Source organism: Lytechinus pictus, chromosome 3, assembly GCF_037042905.1.
Source record: "Lytechinus pictus isolate F3 Inbred chromosome 3, Lp3.0, whole genome shotgun sequence".
Classification (NCBI taxonomy): domain Eukaryota; kingdom Metazoa; phylum Echinodermata; class Echinoidea; order Temnopleuroida; family Toxopneustidae; genus Lytechinus; species Lytechinus pictus.
Window position 1 is genome coordinate 27240394 of NC_087247.1, and position 22015 is coordinate 27262408.

At 35.7% G+C, this 22015-nt stretch overlaps 1 protein-coding gene across 1 annotated transcript in view; it reads right to left on the bottom strand.

Annotated features, from left to right (window-relative positions):
• The window catches only part of LOC129257514 (tyrosine-protein kinase Fer-like), a 39345-nt gene extending 21809 nt beyond the window's left edge, over positions 1-17536 (bottom strand). The window contains exons 1-4 of the mRNA XM_054895852.2: positions 16855-17536; positions 11388-11498; positions 7218-7343; positions 524-694 (exon numbers count right to left, since the gene is read on the bottom strand). Of these exons, the coding sequence (XP_054751827.1) occupies positions 524-694; positions 7218-7343; positions 11388-11498; positions 16855-16956 (510 nt within the window). The 5' untranslated portion in view covers positions 16957-17536. The remainder of the gene's footprint in view (positions 1-523; positions 695-7217; positions 7344-11387; positions 11499-16854) is intronic.
• Positions 17537-22015: the final 4479 nt, after the last annotated feature.

Here is a 22015-nt window from a genome sequence, read left to right on the forward strand (position 1 = left end):
ACAACAATAATGCTATATGAGCATTGAATATCAAGAACTCTGATGGTGTGGAGATTCTCAAATTGACAATGCGAAAGATTTGTGTTTCATACATGAACCTTTAGACCAGGAGTTTAGACATTTAGACACTGACAATATACCCCCAAACACCTCCTTTGGCTAATTCTAATAAAAGCACAAACTTTTTGTCCATTACATTTTTGGTGAAACCTCAATTTCATGTTCCCCCATAAAAAGAGCATCTTTGCATTTGAACAGACTTGAGAAAAGTTACATTTTAAGTAAAATAAGTTCAAAAGAAATCAGGAAGATGTTCATGTATGACATCACACATCGTGGTCGCATTGTGAATGGGAGAATGTCCACAGCATTAGTTATCTCAACTTTCACATGCTCATATAACTTAGTTACTAATTATCAAATTCTTCTCAAATTTTCATTGACCTGTCTCATTTATTATCTGTTTTATACTCGTAACTCAACTGGTTTCAAGCGTCTCATTCTCCTTTTATAAGAGTAATACCTTCATAAACTCTGAGTCTATCCTGGTTCGCTCCTGCATGTACTGACGTTTGGATTCTTGCTTGTCTTTGATGAGCATTGTAAGCTTCTCTATTATGTTCTGAATCTCCTCTGCATTACTCCGTATCAACTTACATATTCTGTCCGTTTCCTCGATCAGGTGATTCCATGCCTGCATCACGATAGGAAATAATTATGAGATAACATAGAACTGTTTCCACAAGAAAAAAATGCAGAATTGTTTCATTGGTGAAAAAAATACAGGACTGTTTCAATAAAAACAAAATGCAGAACTAAGCCATGATGTATTGTAACTTCAACATTTTTCATCAGATTTTGAATAAATTTTCACTGCTTTGGTTTCAGACATGATTAAAATACAAAATACATGTATAAATGGAACAATTTATGTATTTTAAACAAAGGAAACATATATAACAATAATTTAATCGAAGAATATTGTACAAAAAAGGAATATTGTACAAAAAAGGAATATTAAATCATAGGAATGACCAACTTCTGATAAACTTAACAGAGTATGATCTTCTTTGTGGTCCCTGAAATAATAATTAGATGGACACAATAATTTCTTTAAAAAAAAAAGCAATAGAAGAAATAGAATAAAAATGCAGGAGCCTGTACTGCAATATCAGTTTAATTTATATACTTAATGTAACTATCAATTAATTCATATTATTTCCAGCTTGGAGTACCCCTTTAACCAATTTGTGCTATATCCAAGTTCCAATGGAGACCACCTTGTCTGGACCACAATCCTTTGCAACCTTCATCTATATTTGGCTCCTACCAAACAAGGATCTACCTATTACTGGCATCAACAGTGTGTTCACATGAGGAACAGTGTCTCATTGAGGAGACACTTAATAGCAGATTCTGGATGGATACTATTAGCGAACTCATGGAGTATGAATACAAAAGGGAACGTATAAAAGGAATTCTACCATATATCCAGAACAGAATAGTATGTGGTGCAGATCCTAATTACAAGAACGCTACTCACTATTTTGCTGTAAATGAATGAAAAATGAATAAATGAATAAATCAAAAATAAAATACAGAAAAAATCCCCCCCAAAAATGATATTGAAAATAACATGTACATGAATGTTACATAATCTTTATTCACGTATTCATTAATATTGCACACCATGTTGTATGGATGGAACTAGTTTTTCATATTGGATGCCGAACAATAATGCAGAGCATCAAATGACTTTGGCGGTGGCAAATATGAGACGATATATCTCAAATTCTGGTTATCTGTGAATATAGGCCTAACATACATGAAGACGTCAAATGAGAGAAACTTACACTAGAACTGGTCATTTACTTATAATCTGAGAAGAACAAAAATTCTATGAAGTTCTGTGACAGAAATACCTTCTGGTATTTGAATTGCACTTATATTAAAAGGTCAAGACATTCAAGCATAATTAGAATAATTATATACTTGTGTGAAGTCTTTAGATTTGGCTTGAGGTTGGGTCATCTTAATTATAATCCCCTAATTAGCACTTTGCCCTTGAGGCGACCACTTGCATTTAATGCTATCACGGTTTTGTCTGTAACAGCTAGAACGACAACTGAGGAACTAGTTTTACAGTCTTGTGGAAATGCCAGTGGATGGATTTATTATAAGAAGGTGGGTCAATATAATCAAATTCTTCACAGAATGGTTAGAAGTAACGTGAACTATTTTCATTACATTCTTTGACGAGGCTTGAAAGCAAGATGCTGCGGATTATGTGTTGAAAAATCACACACAAAAGAAAGGTATAATAAACCAAGGTTACGTGGCATTTTATTTCTTTTTTGTCAAAGAAGAGAGGTAAAGCAGATAGTTCATGAATTTCACGACATTCAATAATTTGAAAGGAGTGAGATTTGATTAATTCAATCTTGTTGAATTCATGTCATAGATATAACCATGGACCTAGGTCCATGATATAACTAAATGTATGAAGGAGTGAACTACTTATACTTAATTCATTAAAAGGTAGAATCTAGGACACCATTCTCATTATACTTTCTAAAACTGGTTAACTGGAAACCGGTTAAGGAAACCAGTTTGGAAGATCGCTTTGCTAGCGTTCCCATTTGATCACCCGAATGTCACGGTTTTCAAAACCACTCCATGTAAAGCAATCTTGTTGCCATGGGAACACTCTCAGTGGGGCGACATGTTTCGTGCGAAATTTGAAACCGCATCGTAGGCATTCCACACACAGTGTGTGGAGTAGCGCGTTCGAAAAGTGCAAAGATCGCTTCCCGAAGAATGATTGTGTCCTCACTTACGCTAAAACCAGTTTAACGAGGCAAAGCAAATTTCAAAAATACATCCCAAGGTGGTTTTCTGAACCGGTTTAGAAGATCGCTTCCAAGACCGCTTTAACCGTTCTCCTTACACGTTAAACTAGTTTCCAGTAAACTAGTTTTAAGACGGTAGTGAGAATGGTGTCTAGATGTAGACTTGGTTCAGCAAACAAATATCTGAAATCATAAATAAATCAACTCAATATTATCCGTTAGGATTTTTCTTTTTTAATGAATTGAAACTTAATCATAGCAGTATGATTTCATCATATTTACAAATTTGAGTGTTTTCTGCTTGAAAAACTATCCATAAATTAGACCTACAGCATATGTATTGCATGAACAGAGAACCTACAATCTCTGTGCATATTATATCTATTAATTGCATTGTATTGCTGTAATTATTACAAATGACTAGATTTATGCATGCTTCATTGCCTTATAATGCAATATATCTCTGACCACAAATCAATTACACATATATCACACACACTATATACTAATTAAACTTGTTGAAACTGCTACTGAGACAGCAAATCAAATTCATTAATACCTTAAAGGTATTCTGATCTGTAGTGTTGTTCTTAATACAAATGTGATTTCGGAAAAACGGTGTTAATTTTGGTATTTAAGATAGCCATTTGTTTAAGTTTGAAAACAGTGTGTTTGAAAGTACATTTTAATCTTTCATATTTTCATCTCTTAAGGAGTGGCAGACAAGTTTATATCAAACTGTACTAGTGGCCATGCAAAAACATTGATCAAAATGTTGCAATCTGGTACATACATGTAAAGGGTTCAGGACAATTTAAGTACTATATTTAAGTACTATAATCAAGGTGATCATGGCTTTCAAAGGGCAAAGTCCACTCCAGCAATAAGTTGATATGAATAAAAGGAGAAAAATAAAATTACCATAACTCAGATAAATTCATTGAAATCTGATGAAACATAACCAAGTTATGACATATCATATTTTTCACAAAACAAGCAAATCTTTCTTATCTTACATACATTTTCAATGAAATTTTCAGCATTAACCTTGACTTATTCAAATCCCATTTTTTTGTTGGGGCAGACTTGCCCTTTAAATACACTGAGGGTGTTCCCTATAAAGACGGACCGAGGCCATCATGAACTGACGTATCAAATCATTGTGGCTAAGGTATCCATTTCAATAAGTTATAATGCCATTAGACGCATCGACTAATACTGACTGAATGATATCAAGCAACCAGGCAGGAGACAGTCGTCTACCGCTACGAACACGATACTGATCATCAAGAAATGGGATACCCTTCCCTGATGAGAGTTAACCAACTGGCTACCAAACTCTTTAATTCCTGCAGGCTTTTTACGGGGACCATCCAGTTGCAGGAGGCAATAGGTTATATGCACCTATGATGCAGTACGTGGCCACAGATATAACCATGATTCCTGGGTGCAAACGATGACCTTCTCTTATACAGTGCATCCCAGAATAAAGGAAGCTGGGATTGCCATTTAATTTGTCCAAAGTTATCAAATGATTTATGGTATATACTGCTTTATTACAATGATGAAAAAAAAAAGTTTCACAGGAAGGATATGAAATGACAGAAAACTAAAGCCTCGCAGCATATACTGCAGATATTACATTGTGGTTTCCGATGTTTAATGTTCCAATGTTTTGGTTTTTAATTTTTTTTTTGCATTTTGTTATTTTTTATAGAAAATGTTTGGCATGATTACAAAAGTACAAGTGACCCAACAAATAATTAAGAACTATATGTGATGGCAAAACCATCTTTTTCTGTTCCAGACTCGTTCATTTGGCCTGTTCTAATGCCTGTTCGAAGGTCTGCTGTCAACTTGCAATAGGCACTTTTTGATTTGCACACTGACATTGGTTTCACCCTGCCATGATGTAATTTTCACACACAGTGCATGTGTCAACTCCTCGTTCTCCCCCCAACTTGAGAATATTCATCCCAATTTGCATCGTCCACCCAAATTCAGTCAGGCCATGTTGTCTACGAAGTCGCAATCCTCTGGAGATGGATCAAGTTTGAGGACCAAGAGAGTTGAGCTTATTCTCCAGCAGGTCAACATGGGGAGGTCACGCATTAACATACACCTGCCATCAACATCACCAAGTTCTCATTCACCAAATCGATAAGTGCCCAATGACCCTTAGTCTGTCCAAGCATCTATCTAAGAACTGCTCAATGAAACTTTCCAAAAGTACATGTAGGTCCATACTGTAGTTTTATGGACCAACTGGGTCTCTGGGTGTTTGGATTGTCTTTGTGGTTCATCCTAAAAGATAGTTCTAAAGTATTTCTATCATGACATTTGTTGTAAACAATGTCATGAGACTTATTCCTCCTTCTTCTTCTTCTATTTTGGTACAGTCCATCCCTGGCACGTATGCTTTGGTCTGACGCAAGGTATTCAAATGGTGTGATCTGAATTATATAAGTGTAGGTCATTCAGGATCCTCCCTCAGTTCCAAGGTTTGCCTTCATATACATATTCAAATGAGTCTGTTGTAAAGTCTGTTTGAAGGTCTATCCCATTCTTTCCTGAAGACTTCTGTCTGGTCTATTCCATGTTCTGTAATTAGGTCTGTTCTGAGATGTCTCCTAAGGTGCTGCATGTCTTACAGTCTATTCCAAGATCAGGATCCGGTAACACGAAATACGGTGATTAATCACTAATTTGAAAGAACAATTCTGATTGGCTCCTAATCAGTCTCCTGAGCAAACTGCGCATGGAACGATGATCTTAATAGGCCATCTCATTCAGTGATTAATCACTAACCTTTGTCTTACGGGTCCTGTACTCAGTCAACCTTATAAGGTTTGGCCCATGGCACGTAATGAAATCAATCCTAAAATCTGTCTTGACCCTGTAGCATATAGCTTATCAATCGATCGTGGGACTTATATTTACAATCGATCATACATAATAATCAATGCAATCAATCGTACAAATTAGCCCTATGTTACAGGGCCCTACCAAGGTCAGTCCTCTTTTGACTTTATCAAGATGATGCCAATTGATTCTTTTGGTATAACTTCACAATTAAATGATGTATTTTGTTCAATTCACTTTCACTGTTGTACAAGCTTATGTTTGCTTCATTTTCGCGGTTTTTCTTATTTTGTATATTTTTTTACCTTCTTTCAAAAAAAGACACCATAGAAATTATTGGTACGTCTATCCTACAGTTTTCTATGAATGTCTTCCTGAAGAATCGCAAGGAAAGGTTATATGACTGATCTTCCAGTAATAATTGCCAATAACTTTTAAAACACAGAATCAAGAGGGAAGTTATTTTGGGGAATGGTTTGGTTTTGTTTCATTGTTACTTCGGCTGTTAATATGTTCTTCATCCAATAGTCAGGACCCATCCAGCTCCACACACGAATAATGAAGAGGAAGTCAATATCAAACTTTCTGTTGATAATTAAGATTTTAATTGACTGCCTGCATTGTTCAAGGTTGTTGGTTTTTAGTTTCAATCAGTAATTCTCATAAATGATGATGATACTAATTTGCGACATTTTTATAGCACTGAATACATTCTTTTATGTGCTGTACATTATACTAGCTTTGTCAATACTACCCTGATCGGGCGCTCAAGCATTCAAAGAAACAAATTTACTACACCTGGGTGGAGAGTGGCAAATTTAGATGGACTCATGCATTCAAAATAATGGGCTTATTAATGCTTGAACCATCATAGCAACAAACCTTACTTTAGCACTCTGACAATAGCACGCATTTATTATTAGACCTTGCTTTGTGTTTTACATTTTGATCTTATATTCATAATCATGATTCCAGCAGGAGGACAGCAATGGAAACATCTGATTTTGAACATTTTTCAATCAATGCTCCCATTTATTTTTCGAGGTGTGATTTTGAACTTAGTTCATAGAGCTGTGGCCTTATTCATATTCCCCCACCAAAAAATTTGCGTTCCACTTTGCCCTTTAAAGTACAACCAGTATACACCCTTTCTTCATTTCTGAAAAATCTGAAGAAATGGACCCACTTTCAGTGCCCAGTACTTCAATGTGCCCTGCTGGATCCCTGGGGATATTTGCCTCGAAGAACTGGACCCTCTCTCACAAACCTTGTGATTGATGGCACAAGATACTCTCATAGGTGCACTACAAATCGTAATTCGATTAGTTAGGGACAAACTTACCGTAGAATCAAGCATTTGTAATTGATAAAGTTATAGGCTGCTGCAATCCTGCAATTCAATTAGACAGTGGCAAATTTGCAATTGAATCGAGCATTTGTTATCGACAACAAGTTTAATGTTCCTTGGCCCTTGTTTATTTGCAAAGCAAGACAGCATATATTTACCTTGAGTAAAGGACTGTTGTTGTGTGATAACTGGGCGTCGGTATCAAATTTGGTTGCCAGGTTACCGATGGTCTGCAGGGCCGTTGCGTAGTCTTTGTCCGCTCTCATCCGATGAGCCACAACGCGCTGAAACAATGAACAAAATATCACTGACCAATTTAGAGTTCAGTTTCTAAAAGGTGGAATATCTTTGTATGGAATAATTCAAGGCAGTTCATTGCAATCAACATTTTGTTAATGTGACTGTGACCCAACATTCATGCTTCATAATTTGCAAATTTTTATACTCTTTTGTTAAACTTTCAATACTCCGTGAAAAATTCAGAGCACAAATTGCTAAGGAACAAAAGGATCCCAGATTGCTTCCAAAAATTATAATTTTTCTGTTATAAGACCAAAATAGTTATCATAATTCAAACAAATTCACAATATCAATTCATATACAGGTAGGTCTACAGTTAGCTTAGCCCAAGTCAAATCTTATAGGACCACAAAAGCCTAGTTGACTTCAGAGGAATTCGATTTCACAGAGGTATATTACATTTTTCTCGTCCTAAAATTTTCTCTGACTAGGGTAAATAGTCAACTTATGGCACGTTGACTTAAGTTTATTACCAAGATTATTTCACAGCACACGAGCCTATTATAGAATACCACTGTGTGAGTGACCTCATTGGAGGGAAGTTTCCCTTTTAAACTAACCAAACTCCAGAGTAAAGGAATCTAATGATGGAAAAGGTTGAACGACATGTTTTTGACAAAAGATCACACAGAATTGAACCACTGCCAGGGAAACGCATGATAGCTTAAAATACAGCTCGATTGCTACGTCCTGTTGTTAGTATTTCTGGTTATCAGCGTTGCAGGCATGCCAATTTGGGTAGGGTGTGCCAAGTAAATAATGTATACACTGAAAATGTTTACTTTTTTAAGAAATAAAGACCGACCATAACCCTTTAAGGTTTAAGGATCATTGCAAAGACTAGCAATCAATTGCAAGTTGATTTTAAGACTCAAGCCCAATCATAAGTCTTGAAATCGATTACACATAATTGATGGTCTGTCTCAAAATTGTGAAAATTTACATCTTTCCTATTCTTTAATACTTTAATACTTTAATCGTGTGCTGTGTCAATTTGTTCAATTTCTGTGTTTTGACAGATATGTGCGCTATACAAATCTTAAATCATTATTATTATTACTTTGGAAGGCCTTCATCACCATTTTATACAGTTTTCTGCTTTTATTGAAACAATCTTAACATCAGGATTTCAAAAACTTAACCTTGGTTAAGATTTCGATATTGATTATCCCAACATGGTATAAGTTCATTGACCCTAAATGACCTTTGACCTTGGTCATGTGACCTGAAACTGAGGCAAGATGTTCAGTAATACTTGATTACCCTTATGTTCAAGTTTCATGAACTAGGTCCATATGCTTTATAAGTTATGATGACATTTCAAAAACTTAACCTTGGTTAAGATTTCAATGTTGACAATGCTGCTGCCGTCGGAAAAGCGGCGCCTATAGTCTTGCTCTGCTATGCAAGCGAGACAAAAAGGGTATATATTTTGCTAGGAAAACTATGTGTTTACTGTCCAATTTGCGAGGGTTTAAGAGACTACAATACTTTATAAAGGATGTACTTTTGCCCCAACACTACATGTTTAGGGTCCGATTTGAGCGAGGTGTGTGGGGTAGTACTAATACAAATATATACACAACAAAAAAAGTAAGTCCCTCCTAAATCAAATTGCTGTAACTTTTGAACAGAGTTATTTTGAGATATGATATTTCGTAGGTGGTTTTCTACACTCATTAAGCAACTCCTGGAGAAAATGAGATTGATCGGTTGAGTCATGCATGAGTAATTAAAGATTGAATTAAAAATGACCATTTTTGAAAGTCACAAGAGTCGTTTTTCAGATTGTGCAAATAGAAAGTTGGGCAAAAGTTGTTTTTAGGTGCATTTTATGGTGTTATGCTGTTTTACTATCCATCATTTAGCCACTCCACACACAATTTTGATATCGTATGTTCATGGTTGAGTGAGCACAATATCGCAGGGGCCGCGGAAGCAGGGTGGGGGGCCCACTTTTTTTCCAAAAGCATGTACAAAAATGTAAAAATGACCATACGATTGTGATTTTTTGCATGGTCAGCGCCCCCACCCCCCACTTTTGGCTCAGCCCCTCCCCCACACTTTGAAAACCGTTCCGCGGCCCCTGTATTGTGACGTATCATCATAGGGGTTTTTGGTAGTATCCTCTACAACTTGTTAGGTCATATTAAAATTTGAAAATGTTGGTGGCTCCCCTGATTATAGGCCCCTCCCCCATTTTTAAATTCTGGATCCACCACTGATTTGTCCATAAATTAAACTGATCATGAGATATTGTTAGGAATAGAATACATTTATGCAGTATAAAGAGTATTCATTCCTAAGTTTTCGAATGTGCTCGCTCAACCATGAAACTGTTAAAAGTTTGGAAAGTGTGTGGTGATAGAAATGATGGATGATAAAAACAACAGCAATTAAAGTCACATTTGAAACCGAATTTGCCCCCAATATTCACCTTATTACCCTTTAAAATGAGTCTGTGACATTGAAAATACCCATTTTCCCACTTTGATGCGGGCTCACTCATCCGTAAATAAACAAATCGATTTCATTTTTGCACAGAATTCTGCCCATAGGTTGATAAACATTACTGCCAAATGACATTGCTAAAGATAGCCTTGAAAAAAGTTCAACCATATTAGATACGGGGTCACTTATTCTTAAACATATGCACCCATAATGTACAAGTCTATGAGAGAGGAAGTCAAAATTTTAACAAATATGAAATAAGGGGTTTGTTTCATGGACGGTTTTCGTTACTTCTGCCAACAGTTATTTCATGAAACTTCGCACATCGCTTCAGAGTAACACTATCCAAAAGGCGCGCACACTAAAATAACAATTCGATACGGCACAGAGTGGGGCCAAGGCCTTGAACTTTCTTCTCATTTGCATAATTTTCTAATATTGTGTGCTCACTGATGCATTAAACATCGGGATTTTCATAAAAATCAAATCAAATGAGCCATACAAGGAGGTTTGTGACAGATATCCATAGTTACAAATTGCATTTTTTCCAATAACGTAAAAAAGAGCTAATCACATTCCACATGTTCATTCAAGCGTGAATGTTTAATTAAACGCCTTTGAATCATTGAAGCATGTAAATTGGACATGAACATAACGAAAAAGTTGATAAAAGATCAGTTTCAGTTACCAAAATGAAACAATACTTGCCTATGATATTTGAAAATCATATTTTTTGTTTTCAATAAATGTTCATTGAACCGTGAAACGATGAATATTGTTGAAGATACTCTTCCCAAAAAAAACTGTCATCATATTCTATCATTTTTATTGATGAAAATGTGTAAAAAATCCAATTATAGCAAATTTGGACTTGTGTTTATTCAACCGTGAAATTTAGCCAAAAAATTGTATCGTCTTTTAGAAAGTACCTTTTACAAGCCTTCTGACTATATTTGAAGATGAGAATGTGGAATCAGTTCCAATAAAATGGAATCAAAGTCATGATTTTTGGCTTGTGACTTTTGAAAAGTGACATTTTTGCCTTCTGACGGTGCTCACTGAAGTATGACGTAAAATACGTCAATAACATTTACTCAGATGGTAGCTTATAAAATTACCTACACGCTCATGTAAAAATATATCAAAAACTCGCATTGGTTCGGAAATTATTGATGTTTGTTCAAGGGGGGACTTACTTTTTTTGTTGTGTATAGATAAACATCTTGTCAAAGGATGCGGGTACTACGGTAGATTGAACCCCAAACCTTGTGGTTCAAAGTCTAGAGACTTATCCAAGGAGCCACAGCACCTCTACAATTCATAGAGTACTAGGTATAGTGTATTTTCCTTATGGGTACATAGTGTTTCACAATTCACTCCACTAGATATGCATAGGTACATATCTGATCGTTTTGGTCTTTCCAAATTATCACGGCATGTACACACTAATTTCTCAAATTCATTATCAAAATTTGAAATATTAATACTTATAATTACAGTAACTTTTTCTCCAAATTCAATTATGACCAAAATTGATCCTTTTCTTTGAGGAAGACATTCATTCACTGACTATTTACCTTTAGTGTTTCCATGAGACGTAGTTCTTGATCATTGAGTCTGAGGATTGCATCATGAGCAGTTTTACTCTGGAGTTCTGCACCAAACCCAATACGACTCGAGTTCCTCGCCTAATGACAGAAAACATAAATAGTCCAAAACAAAAACAAAATTGGTGCAATGAGCCAAATATAGCTATCTTGAAAAGATGTTAGAACTTTTAAGCAATAAACAAAATTAATAAATGTATGAAAAGGTGGACACAATATAAAGGGTGCATTTGAACCAATGAGTACCTGACAAAAGTCCATCAAATTCGCTGATTTGAGGGAACTTAAAGACCCAGAGCAGAGTTAAAAGTGAAATTGACAAATGTGACATATATACGCTACACAATACAATAATGTAAATTTTAGGCACATTCACAAAATGAAAGCTGAGTATTGTACTTTAAAAAAAATACAAAATTAACAGGTTTTGACAATAGGCTTTCTAGTATTTGATTTGTATGATTTATCAATTTCACTTTTGGGTCCGTCTGGGTCAGTAATCATGGGTGTTACATCTAAATGTGAACATTTATAATGTCAGCAACAAGGAGACACTGTGAGATACTCTAAGGATAAATTGCTTCCATCTGAGCGCATCAGCTCAAGCTATGACCAAATCACTGGCGATTTAGGGACAGTGATTTTTCCTTTCTTTTTAACCCTTCCACAGGGCTCCTTTATTGAAATCATTATAATACATATTTTTTGACAATACATTATAATTGAATAATATGACACAAAATTTAAATATGTACAATACAATATTCCATGAAATTGTCGTAACATATGTATGAAAATGAAAATTCAAAGTGCAAAGGAAAGAAAAAATCCATACAAGAATTATTTATATCTTACAGAGATTGATATCTGAGGGACTTAATATAATAAAATAAAAGATGACCACCTTTTTATAAATTTCTTCTCTTTCAGATCTGTTTTATATATATATACCTTTCCATACCATAATAAGATTTTATTTCAGACAAAATATGGTCGAAAACTGGAAGACAGTATTTGCATTTTATCTGCAAAACTTTCTTTCTAACGATTAGAATACAATTTAAGAGCACCATTACTGTTTCTGGAAAATCCGAATAGTTTATACTGGTTTGAAATTTTGATATGCAAATTGTTAAGAGAAAACCAAAGTTTGAGTTGAGACCATATTTCGTTTGTGTGGGCACAAGAACAAAAATATGCATAACAGTTTCTTTATTATTACAACAAAAAGTACATAAGTTATCTGTAACTAAATTAAATCGTAACAAAGCATCTTTCATATAAATAATACTATTCACTATTTTGAACTGAAACCACCTCATGTTTACATTACATCTGCAGTTGAATAAAAAGTATTTGGAAGTAGAACCTCCATATAGTGTTGTCAAAGTCAAACGTTTGTTTCCATTTGATGAGACTTTTGCAGTCTTTCAACTTATACTTTAAAAAAAATTGTAAATATGAGCACAACCTTTTTTTTACTTTAATTATCAAAAGCAGTGCTTCTGGAATATTTTTGGCTTTACTGGTAAATAAAATGGAAATTCCGTTTGGTTCTTATACTTTTCATGTAAAAATTCATAGAATTCACCTTTGCAAAACGGAATTCAGGTTTTTGCTGTGTACATTTTCAGTGACAAAACAGAATTTCCATTTTTAGATCAAATTGAAATGGGAATTACAGATTATCAGAAATGGAAAAGACCATTCTTGGATTCTTGGAAACGGAAAATCACTGTCTCTAGCGATTCAATTAAAGGGTACTAACCAGGCCGAGTACAGCAAGCTTCGAGCTTTCTCTTGTTGTCGATAATACCCACTATTATGTAGGGACACAGTGATTTTCCGCGATTTCACAGAATTCACGGAAACGGCTTTTGAAAGTGGCTTAATGCTAATAACGTGAAAGGTGAAGATGTATTTATGCCAAATATGTTTGTTAAAAGATGTTATGTAATCATTTACATCCGATGAACACAGAATTTAAAGCATTCTTGGTACAGAGGCAGATACAAATTTTGACCATTGAGAGTACATGTATGTGACGTCGCTATAATGCATAAAAAATGCGTATGGATTAAATGTTCTTTTGTCGATAGTTATCGATATCGGTAAGAAATTCTTAGCAATATATCAACAGAGAATTTTCTTAACGATAACAGCCCTAATAATAATAATAATAGAAATGATAACATTACTACTACTACTACTACTACTACTACTACTAATAATAATAATAATAAGAAGAAGAATAAGAAAAATAATAATATAAAATAATAATAAAATAATGATAATAATAGTGGTTAATTAAAAAGCACACAGGTCCACCTGCTGGTGCTCATGGCGCTTCAAAGCCAAAGCTATAATACATGTGTGAGGCTGGCAATACTAAAACCCCCATGGCGCACAGACCAGTCTTGAATAAAAATCCCCCCCCCCACAACAACAAAAATACTTTTTTTTTAAATGGATATCTGATAGTTTGAATGCAAACAAGAGAGGAATTAAGAGCAATGGCCTCTTTTTAATTAGTTTTTTCACTGACAAAGCATAAATCTATATTGTATTCAGAATAACCACAAGCAGTCGTGATCTGAAAAGTGATTAAAATTATTATCTAAATCATCCACTTGAGTCTGGGTTTTGATTGGAACAATGCATCTTTAGTCAACTTTATGACATTACGGAAATTACAGGATGACCATTATGTTCACATTAATGCGAGTCACAAGATTACAAACCTTAAACGCACAGGCAGAACTTTAATAGTTGTGAATACTTTGAAAAACTGGATAAAAAAAGTTTTAAGAACTCTAAACTCCACTATGAAACATAAGGGTGCCAGTTTGGATATAGACCTGGGTTTTTTTTTTAAGATTGACAGATTTTCAAAATAGTTTACTTGAGACCGATCCTGATGCTAATGAATGAACAATGATATAACGAAAATCCAGTTTACATAATATAACTTGCTGCTATGTCAGGCATATAGGGCAATAATAAAAATTGTGTCTTTTCGATAAATGACCAGATATGTCAGTCCATTTTCAGAGTGATGGCTCATATAAACAAAGCTCGTTTATTAGTTATCAAGAATACATATTAAGTAAACTCATTTATCACAATTAAATTGTGTTCAAAGAGTACATAAACAAGCTGAGTTGCTGAAAAAGGGTGCTAAAAACATTCTCGTAATACCTTATTACTAGGTTCACAGAAGACCCTCCCCCCTCCCCCATGTTGAATAAAATATGTATAATATTTGGCTCTATCGAAAGGTTGACCAGAGACTCCAACAATCATTGACAATAGCTGTGTGCTTTTATGGGGGGGGGGGGATGAAGAAAAAGTGTCTATTAAACAAACATGTGCAAGTATATACATGTAACAAAGTCCTCACAATACTCAATGAATGATCATATATTCATTTTCGCAATTGATTAAATAGATGATTATATGCAATCAATTATTGAAATCAATCTATGATCAATTACTACAATTTGTGTCATAGCGCCCATGGCATAACACCAGTATATATACTTGTTGCCTGGATATGTAATGCGTACACACAGTACGCAGAAGGTGTTTTCAGACCGCCTAAGATTTGTCAGTTCCCGGTATTTTCTGAACGGGAAATTTGCCCTGATCTACCCCGATCAGAATATACCAGGTAATTTTGGCAGTGTGAAAGCAAATTATGCGTATTATCCTTGACAGGAAATGTCCGCTAAATAGTAGGTACTTCACTTGAGTTTAATAAGGGTCTGAATGTGCAGCCTCTTTATGCCTTGTCTCCTGAAGGCCCTCTCGCTCAGGAATAGACCAGTTCGAAGTTACCTCATGGGCAATTTTGGTCAAATGACCTTTCATTTACTTTTTTATAATAGGCAGATTTCAAAGCAACATATTATGGTAGCATGCCTTACATAGCAGGATGCAGAAATTGCATAGTTCAGGTGACTAGAATAGCACACCAATTAACACCCCATGATGGTATTTGTTGCATTTCTACTTTGAATGCATTGGCATGTTGTCATGACAATGTATTTGGCAGACTGTGAAATACCAGTCGCTAGTGAATACATAGTTGTTGTTTTTTTGTGGATCTAATGAAAAACACAATTCAAAAGGATTTATGAATAATCAAGATATAAAAGTTAGTGCTTATCTCATTAAATATTAAATCACCATGTCACTTTAGTACGAATTACCTTCTTCTGATCATGCGCAGAATGGAACTCCAAACTGACTTTATATATGTGCTAGTCTTTGCGTGGAGACCCACTTGATAATCAAAGTGTCAATCAGGGTCTGTGCCTGCAGACTAGTCTGAATACACCCTGGTGTATTCTTAAGGCATACAATTGGTCCATTGATAATCAATTTATAATACACTATAGGAAGTCAGGAACTTCAGGAAGTAATATAGAAAAACTATTTCCAATTTTCTCAGATGTCAAAAAATGCAGAGATAAACTCACATGAATTCAAAATTAGTAACAGTGGTTACTTTTGTAAACAATACAGCAATAGCAACTCCACGCATCATTTACTGTTTCGTGGAAAGTGATGGGTAATGAATTAAAAGTTTGCATTAGTCAGTAATAATTGGGTTTGTAAAGTGCAACGGTTCATTAATCACTGTAGAAACAGGTACAAACAGCATACAAATAATATACAAATAATATGATTGTTCTAGAATATGAATTTATTCTTAAACCTGACTTAACTTTGACTTGTATTTCAAATTCTTGTGTATTGTAAATTTGACTTGAACCATGTATACCTGAGTTGGAATTATTTCCTCATGTTGACATGTTTTTCATCTTGTGTTTGTTCTGTGTATATACATCGTATCTACATGTGTGTAAACCAGTGAAAAAAAATTTTCCTTTATGGACTATAAAGTTATTCAATTCAATTCGATATGTGTGACACAAATGAGATGTAGAACAAAGTGTCGTTTCTGCGCAAATTTCCTCCTGATAATTTTTCAATAATACCTAATTATCAAGAAGTTTCTCAGCCATCGAATGCAAATATGCTATCAAGTTGCAAAATGTAAATTCAAATTATCGATAGCATAAAACTCCAGAAAAATTTAAGTTGAGGGATATTGCCAAATCTGCTGATTAAAAGAAAATATGCACCATGAGGGTATAATGTAATATTGAGGATCAGTCTTTTGAGAGAATGAAGATTAAATTTCCCTGTAGACTATTGAAAAAAGTCCTTTACAAGCTGGAAGTTCTACTTTAAAGAAGTTTAGAAACATAGGAAACTGCAAGATAGCCATCTCCAGGATGTGTATTTCATCTGGGCTGAATCCAACATGGCGGAAGGCAGCATCAACCAAATAATGCTGTAGTCGATAAGCTAAAGACAGGCATTATTAGCTCCACGTACATAGTACGCTGGAAAAGAGTCGACCACTCACCAATTTGTGCCATCGCACTGCGTTGCTGAATGTGCGCACCTCTCTCGTCAGCTGGTCATGAACCGGCAAGTGCGTCGACTGAAGAAGAGTTTTCCCGCTCATCTCTGCCCCAAGTAAAAGCAACAAGATTTCCTCTCAGAGTTAAATCCAAAGTATTAGATTCCAAGTTTGATGTGAGCGAGGGATGTTTCGTCGCATTGCCGTCATGAGACGGCAAAAATAAACATGGCCTCCCCCAAATCTTCAACTTTTCTTCCCTGGCTTTAGTCACACATTTCTTGCCTTGTGTGTGTCTGTTTCAGGGCGCAGGGGGAGTTTACGAGTAACAAACCGGGTTTATTTCACTGTTGCAAGAAGGGGCAGCTGTCGGCAGTACACCGCTGACTCATTTCGTCTCGTATGCACTACGTATAGGAAGCATCCATAAACCATGTCTCAAGACTCCACCAATGGTAACGACTGCTGCGGCACTCAACAAACAAAATCCAAGTTCTGACGATGTAAGACACCAGAATGACATCATCTGGTATCTGACGATATCTCCAAAGGTGCTACTTCCCAGGTATACAGTTATGTTATAATACCCCCGAAAGATAACTCCCCTTTTGACAGTTACCCCATTGATTTGATTAAGGCTGTTTTTCCCCTTGCTAAGTGAGCGTCGAGCCCCCTTCTTTTTTGCAAGGCTGCTACGCACATCACAGTCTGCCCTTGTTGAAACGCGTAGGAAATGAGAGGCTTCCTGTGGCTCGGTTTCTGCCTCACCGTGATTCATACCCCCCTTGACACCCGATCCTTCGATTGCAGTACACAGCAGCAGAGCACGCTTGCCAACTTTAACAAGTTAGGATGGATATATACCTCTGGTACTCTCCCCAATTTATAGATTACCCTCCTCTCGTCGTACATCGATCCATACTGGATAGCTTAGATGCATTACGACAAGCCTAAGTTCACTAATGCCGCATCCATAAGATCCTGTATCAGACACAACAAATCACTCTTTAAAAACGAAGATTTATCCTGTTCATGCGCCTTGTGGATGAAATAGAAACTAATACTGTATTAACAAATAAAATACTTTAAATGTTTATAAACCATTTTGTGGGAGGTTGAATTTTATAATAATAAATCATCCATTAAAAAAAACCTCAGTTAGAAGAGGCTGACTTTAACGTTTAAAATCAGGGAATTAGCATAATTCGATACCTGTCTATGCATTCTTATGGATAAGATGTAAACTAATGTTTAGTATATTTCCATACATCAATATAACACAACAAAACATTCATCTCCATAAACCCAATGTTGGATGATGAATTCATAATCATAAATCATCCGTAGAATACAATAACTCATTTGGTAGAAGGTGACTTCAATGTTTATAATCAGAGATTTAGCATAGTTCGATACCAGTCTATTATTGTGGATGAAAGGGAAACTAATATTTGGTATATTAACATATTAAACATTCATGTTTTATGACCCATCTGAGTGATGTTGAATTTATTACCCTGATAGGAAATAATTTGGAAAGAGTTGACTTCAATGTTAATTATCACTTATTATATCCATTAGAGACTTTCACTATCCATACTTTACAAAAATTCATTATAGCCCACCTACAGAACTCACTAATATCTCTCTCACGAAGATGATAAATGAAGGTGTTTCAAGAAAAACATCTCTTGTACAATGACGAGTTATCTGGCACGATATCAAATCGTTTCAAGTTTGTTTGTGCAGACGGCAAGTATGTACAAATAAGCCATGTTTTCAATCAAAGCTTGATCCTGTCATGATAATTTACTACTTTAAGAATGGAAAGCCAAGTATTCATTTTCTGGGATATTAGTCTTAAGCCCAGCGCACACTATGCGATCCGATGCAACACAATTTCTTAATTAATCGCATTTTGCATTCAACGTGAAGGTTCCAAGAAGTTTACTAATTTCATTTGAAGTTCAGCATAACGTTAGGAATAATAAAATCATAATTCTGCTGTGGTCGGAGTAGAGTCCAATACGGCTTCAAGTTGCAGCCGATGATGACGTCATTGCGATCTGAATTGATTTTGTTTTTATTCCTACTGGGAGGCTCGAACAAGACTGAATTTCGATTTCAGTAGTCCTTACCACTATTCTGAACTCTGATCGCTATCAGCCGGAATATTCATCTCAAATGTAATTACAATTTCTTTGAAATTTGGATCGCAACGAATCGAATAGCGTGCACCAGGCTTCATATGAGGACTTTCTTGTCAACTTTGATATCCTTTATCTTTTGCTTAAAAAATGATCAATGATGGTAAAATAATTCAACTAAAAAATAACTCCAGCAAGAAGAATTGAATGTGTTATTAAAAAACACTTGACTTTAGTACCTCTATGAATCAATTTTTCCATTGTCTACCAAATAAAATATATTGTACCATCATGAAGTACAATTTTGCAAAAGAAAACAAGTGGATGGCCTAAATATTTTCGAAAAGAATAATGCTAAAACCTTGAATAGATAACAAAAATATATTGATATTGTATATACAACACCCCATTGTAGCTAATAATGTTATACACATCTCTTAGCCAACAAAGAAGATCTCACAGCAACATCCCTGATTTTCCATAAATACTTATGCATTCAGAAACGAGAGGTTTAGAGGAGATTAAGACACTGAGTGGGATTCTTTCTGAAAGACCACAGGTTTCTTAGACTTTCATTGGGTAATCTAGCAACCTTCTTGAGTATGAGGTTTTAGGGTCAATCTTTGATGAGTGAAAAACATAGAAGATTGAGACGGGGAAAAGACGCTGAGTAGGGTTCCTTCTAAAAGGAGGACCAAAGTTCAGACTTTCCTTGAGGTGTCTAGCTAACCTCTTGACTATGAGGTTACAAGTAGTGCCAATATTTTGGTCACTGATGAGTGAAAGACATAGGCTTAGAAGAGAAAAGACGTTGAGTAGGGTTCCTTCTACAAGGAGCGACCAAAGATTGCTTGGACTTTTGTTGAGGTGTCTAGCTGAGTGGGATTCTTTCTGAAAGACCACAGGTTTCTTAGACTTTCATTGGGTAATCTAGCAACCTTCTTGAGTATGAGGTTTTAGGGCCAATCTCTGATGAGTGAAAAACATAGAAGATTGAGACGGGGAAAAGACGTTGAGTAGGGTTCCTTCTACAAGGAGCGACCAAAGATTACTTGGACTTTTGTTGAGGTGTCTAGCTGAGTGGGATTCTTTCTGAAAGACCACAGGTTTCTTAGACTTTCATTGGGTAATCTAGCAACCTTCTTGAGTATGAGGTTTTAGGGTCAATCTTTGATGAGTGAAAAACATAGAAGATTGAGACGGGGAAAAGACGTTGAGTAGGGTTCCTTCTACAAGGAGCGACCAAAGATTACTTGGACTTTTGTTGAGGTGTCTAGCTGTGTGGGATTCTTTCTGAAAGACCACAGGTTTCTTAGACTTTCATTGGGTAATCTAGCAACCTTCTTGAGTATGAGGTTTTAGGGCCAATCCCAGATGAGTGAAAGAAATGCAAGGTTTAGAAAGAAAAAGACACTGAGATGGGTTCATTGTGAAAGGAGCAACCATAGGTTGCTTACGCTTTCAATGATGTGTGTAGCCACTCTCTAAGTATGAGGTTTGTGAGCCAATGGTTTATTTACTGATGAGTGAAAGACAAAGGAGATTTAGAAAAGAAAATATGCGATTCCTTCTGACAGGAGTGACCAAAGATGGCATTCCTAACCACCCTCTTGAGTATGAAGTTTTAGGGTGAATCTCTGATGAGTGAAAAACAAGGTTTAGAAGGAAAAGCACACTGAGTAGGGTTCCTTCTGAAAGGAGCAACTAAAGATTGATTGAAGTTTTGTCCAGGTGTCTAGCTAACATCTCGAGTATGAGATTTTCGGGGCAATCCCTGATGAGTGAAAGAAATGTGAGGTTTAGAAAGGAAAAGACGCTGAGAAGGGTACATTATGAAGGAGCGACCAAAGGTTGCTTAGACCTTCATTGAGGTGTGTAGCCACCCTCTTGAGTACAAGGATTTTAATGCTGATGAGTTAAAACAAGTGGAATGCCTCTGGCTGTCTCACCTGCATCACGCGATTCAATATAGCAGCAGTGCTGACTTAAAAAACTACTATAAAATAATTATTCACAAAAAACACAATTAAAATAATCATACAATACTACGTTCATTGACATTTGACCTTGATCATGTGACCTAAAACTTGTCAGTGATACTTGATAACCCCTATATCCACATTTTATAAAATATATCTATAAACTTTGAAAGTTATGACAGCAATCTAATAATTACCTCTAAAATGGCCAAAGTTCAATGAACTTTGACTTTGGTCATGTGACCTCAAACTCGCATGAGATGTTCAGTGATACTTGATGACTCTTATGTCCAAGTTTTATGAACTAGACCAATATACTTACAGAGTTATGATGGTAATTCAACAAATACCCCCAACATGGCCAAAGTCCATTGACCTTTGACCTTGGTCATGTGACCAGAAACTAGCACAAGATGTTCAGTGATACTTGGTTACTCTTATGTCCACGTTTTATGAACTATACCAATACACTTTCAAAGTTATGATGGTAATTCAACAGATACCCCATTATGGCCAAAGTTCATTGACCCTAAATGACCTTTGACCTTAATCATGTGACCTGGAACTTGCACAGGATGTTCAGTGATACTTGATTACTATTATGTCCACGTTTCATGAACAAGATCCATAAACATTCAAGGTTATGATGGTAATTCAACAGATACCCCCAATTTGGCCAAAGTTCATTGACCCTAAATGACATTTGACCTTGGTAATATGACATGAAACTCAAGCAGGATGTTCAGTAATACTTGATTAACCTTAGGTCTAAGTTTCATAAACTAGGTCCATATAACACTAAATGGGTTCATTATTGCGGACTGAAATAATCTCTAGAGGGTATTCATTTGTCTCGCAATCTACTATGGTCAACAAGGAAATTCGTGATCACTCTCGCAAAAAGTGTTCACTAGCTTACAAGTTCACGAGCTTTCAAGGGCCGCTGCAACTCTTTATCAAGTGACGAAAATTATCTGATAACATTGTCTATTTATACCAATCCCCAGGACCGTACGCACGAACGCGGGAACAATAGGT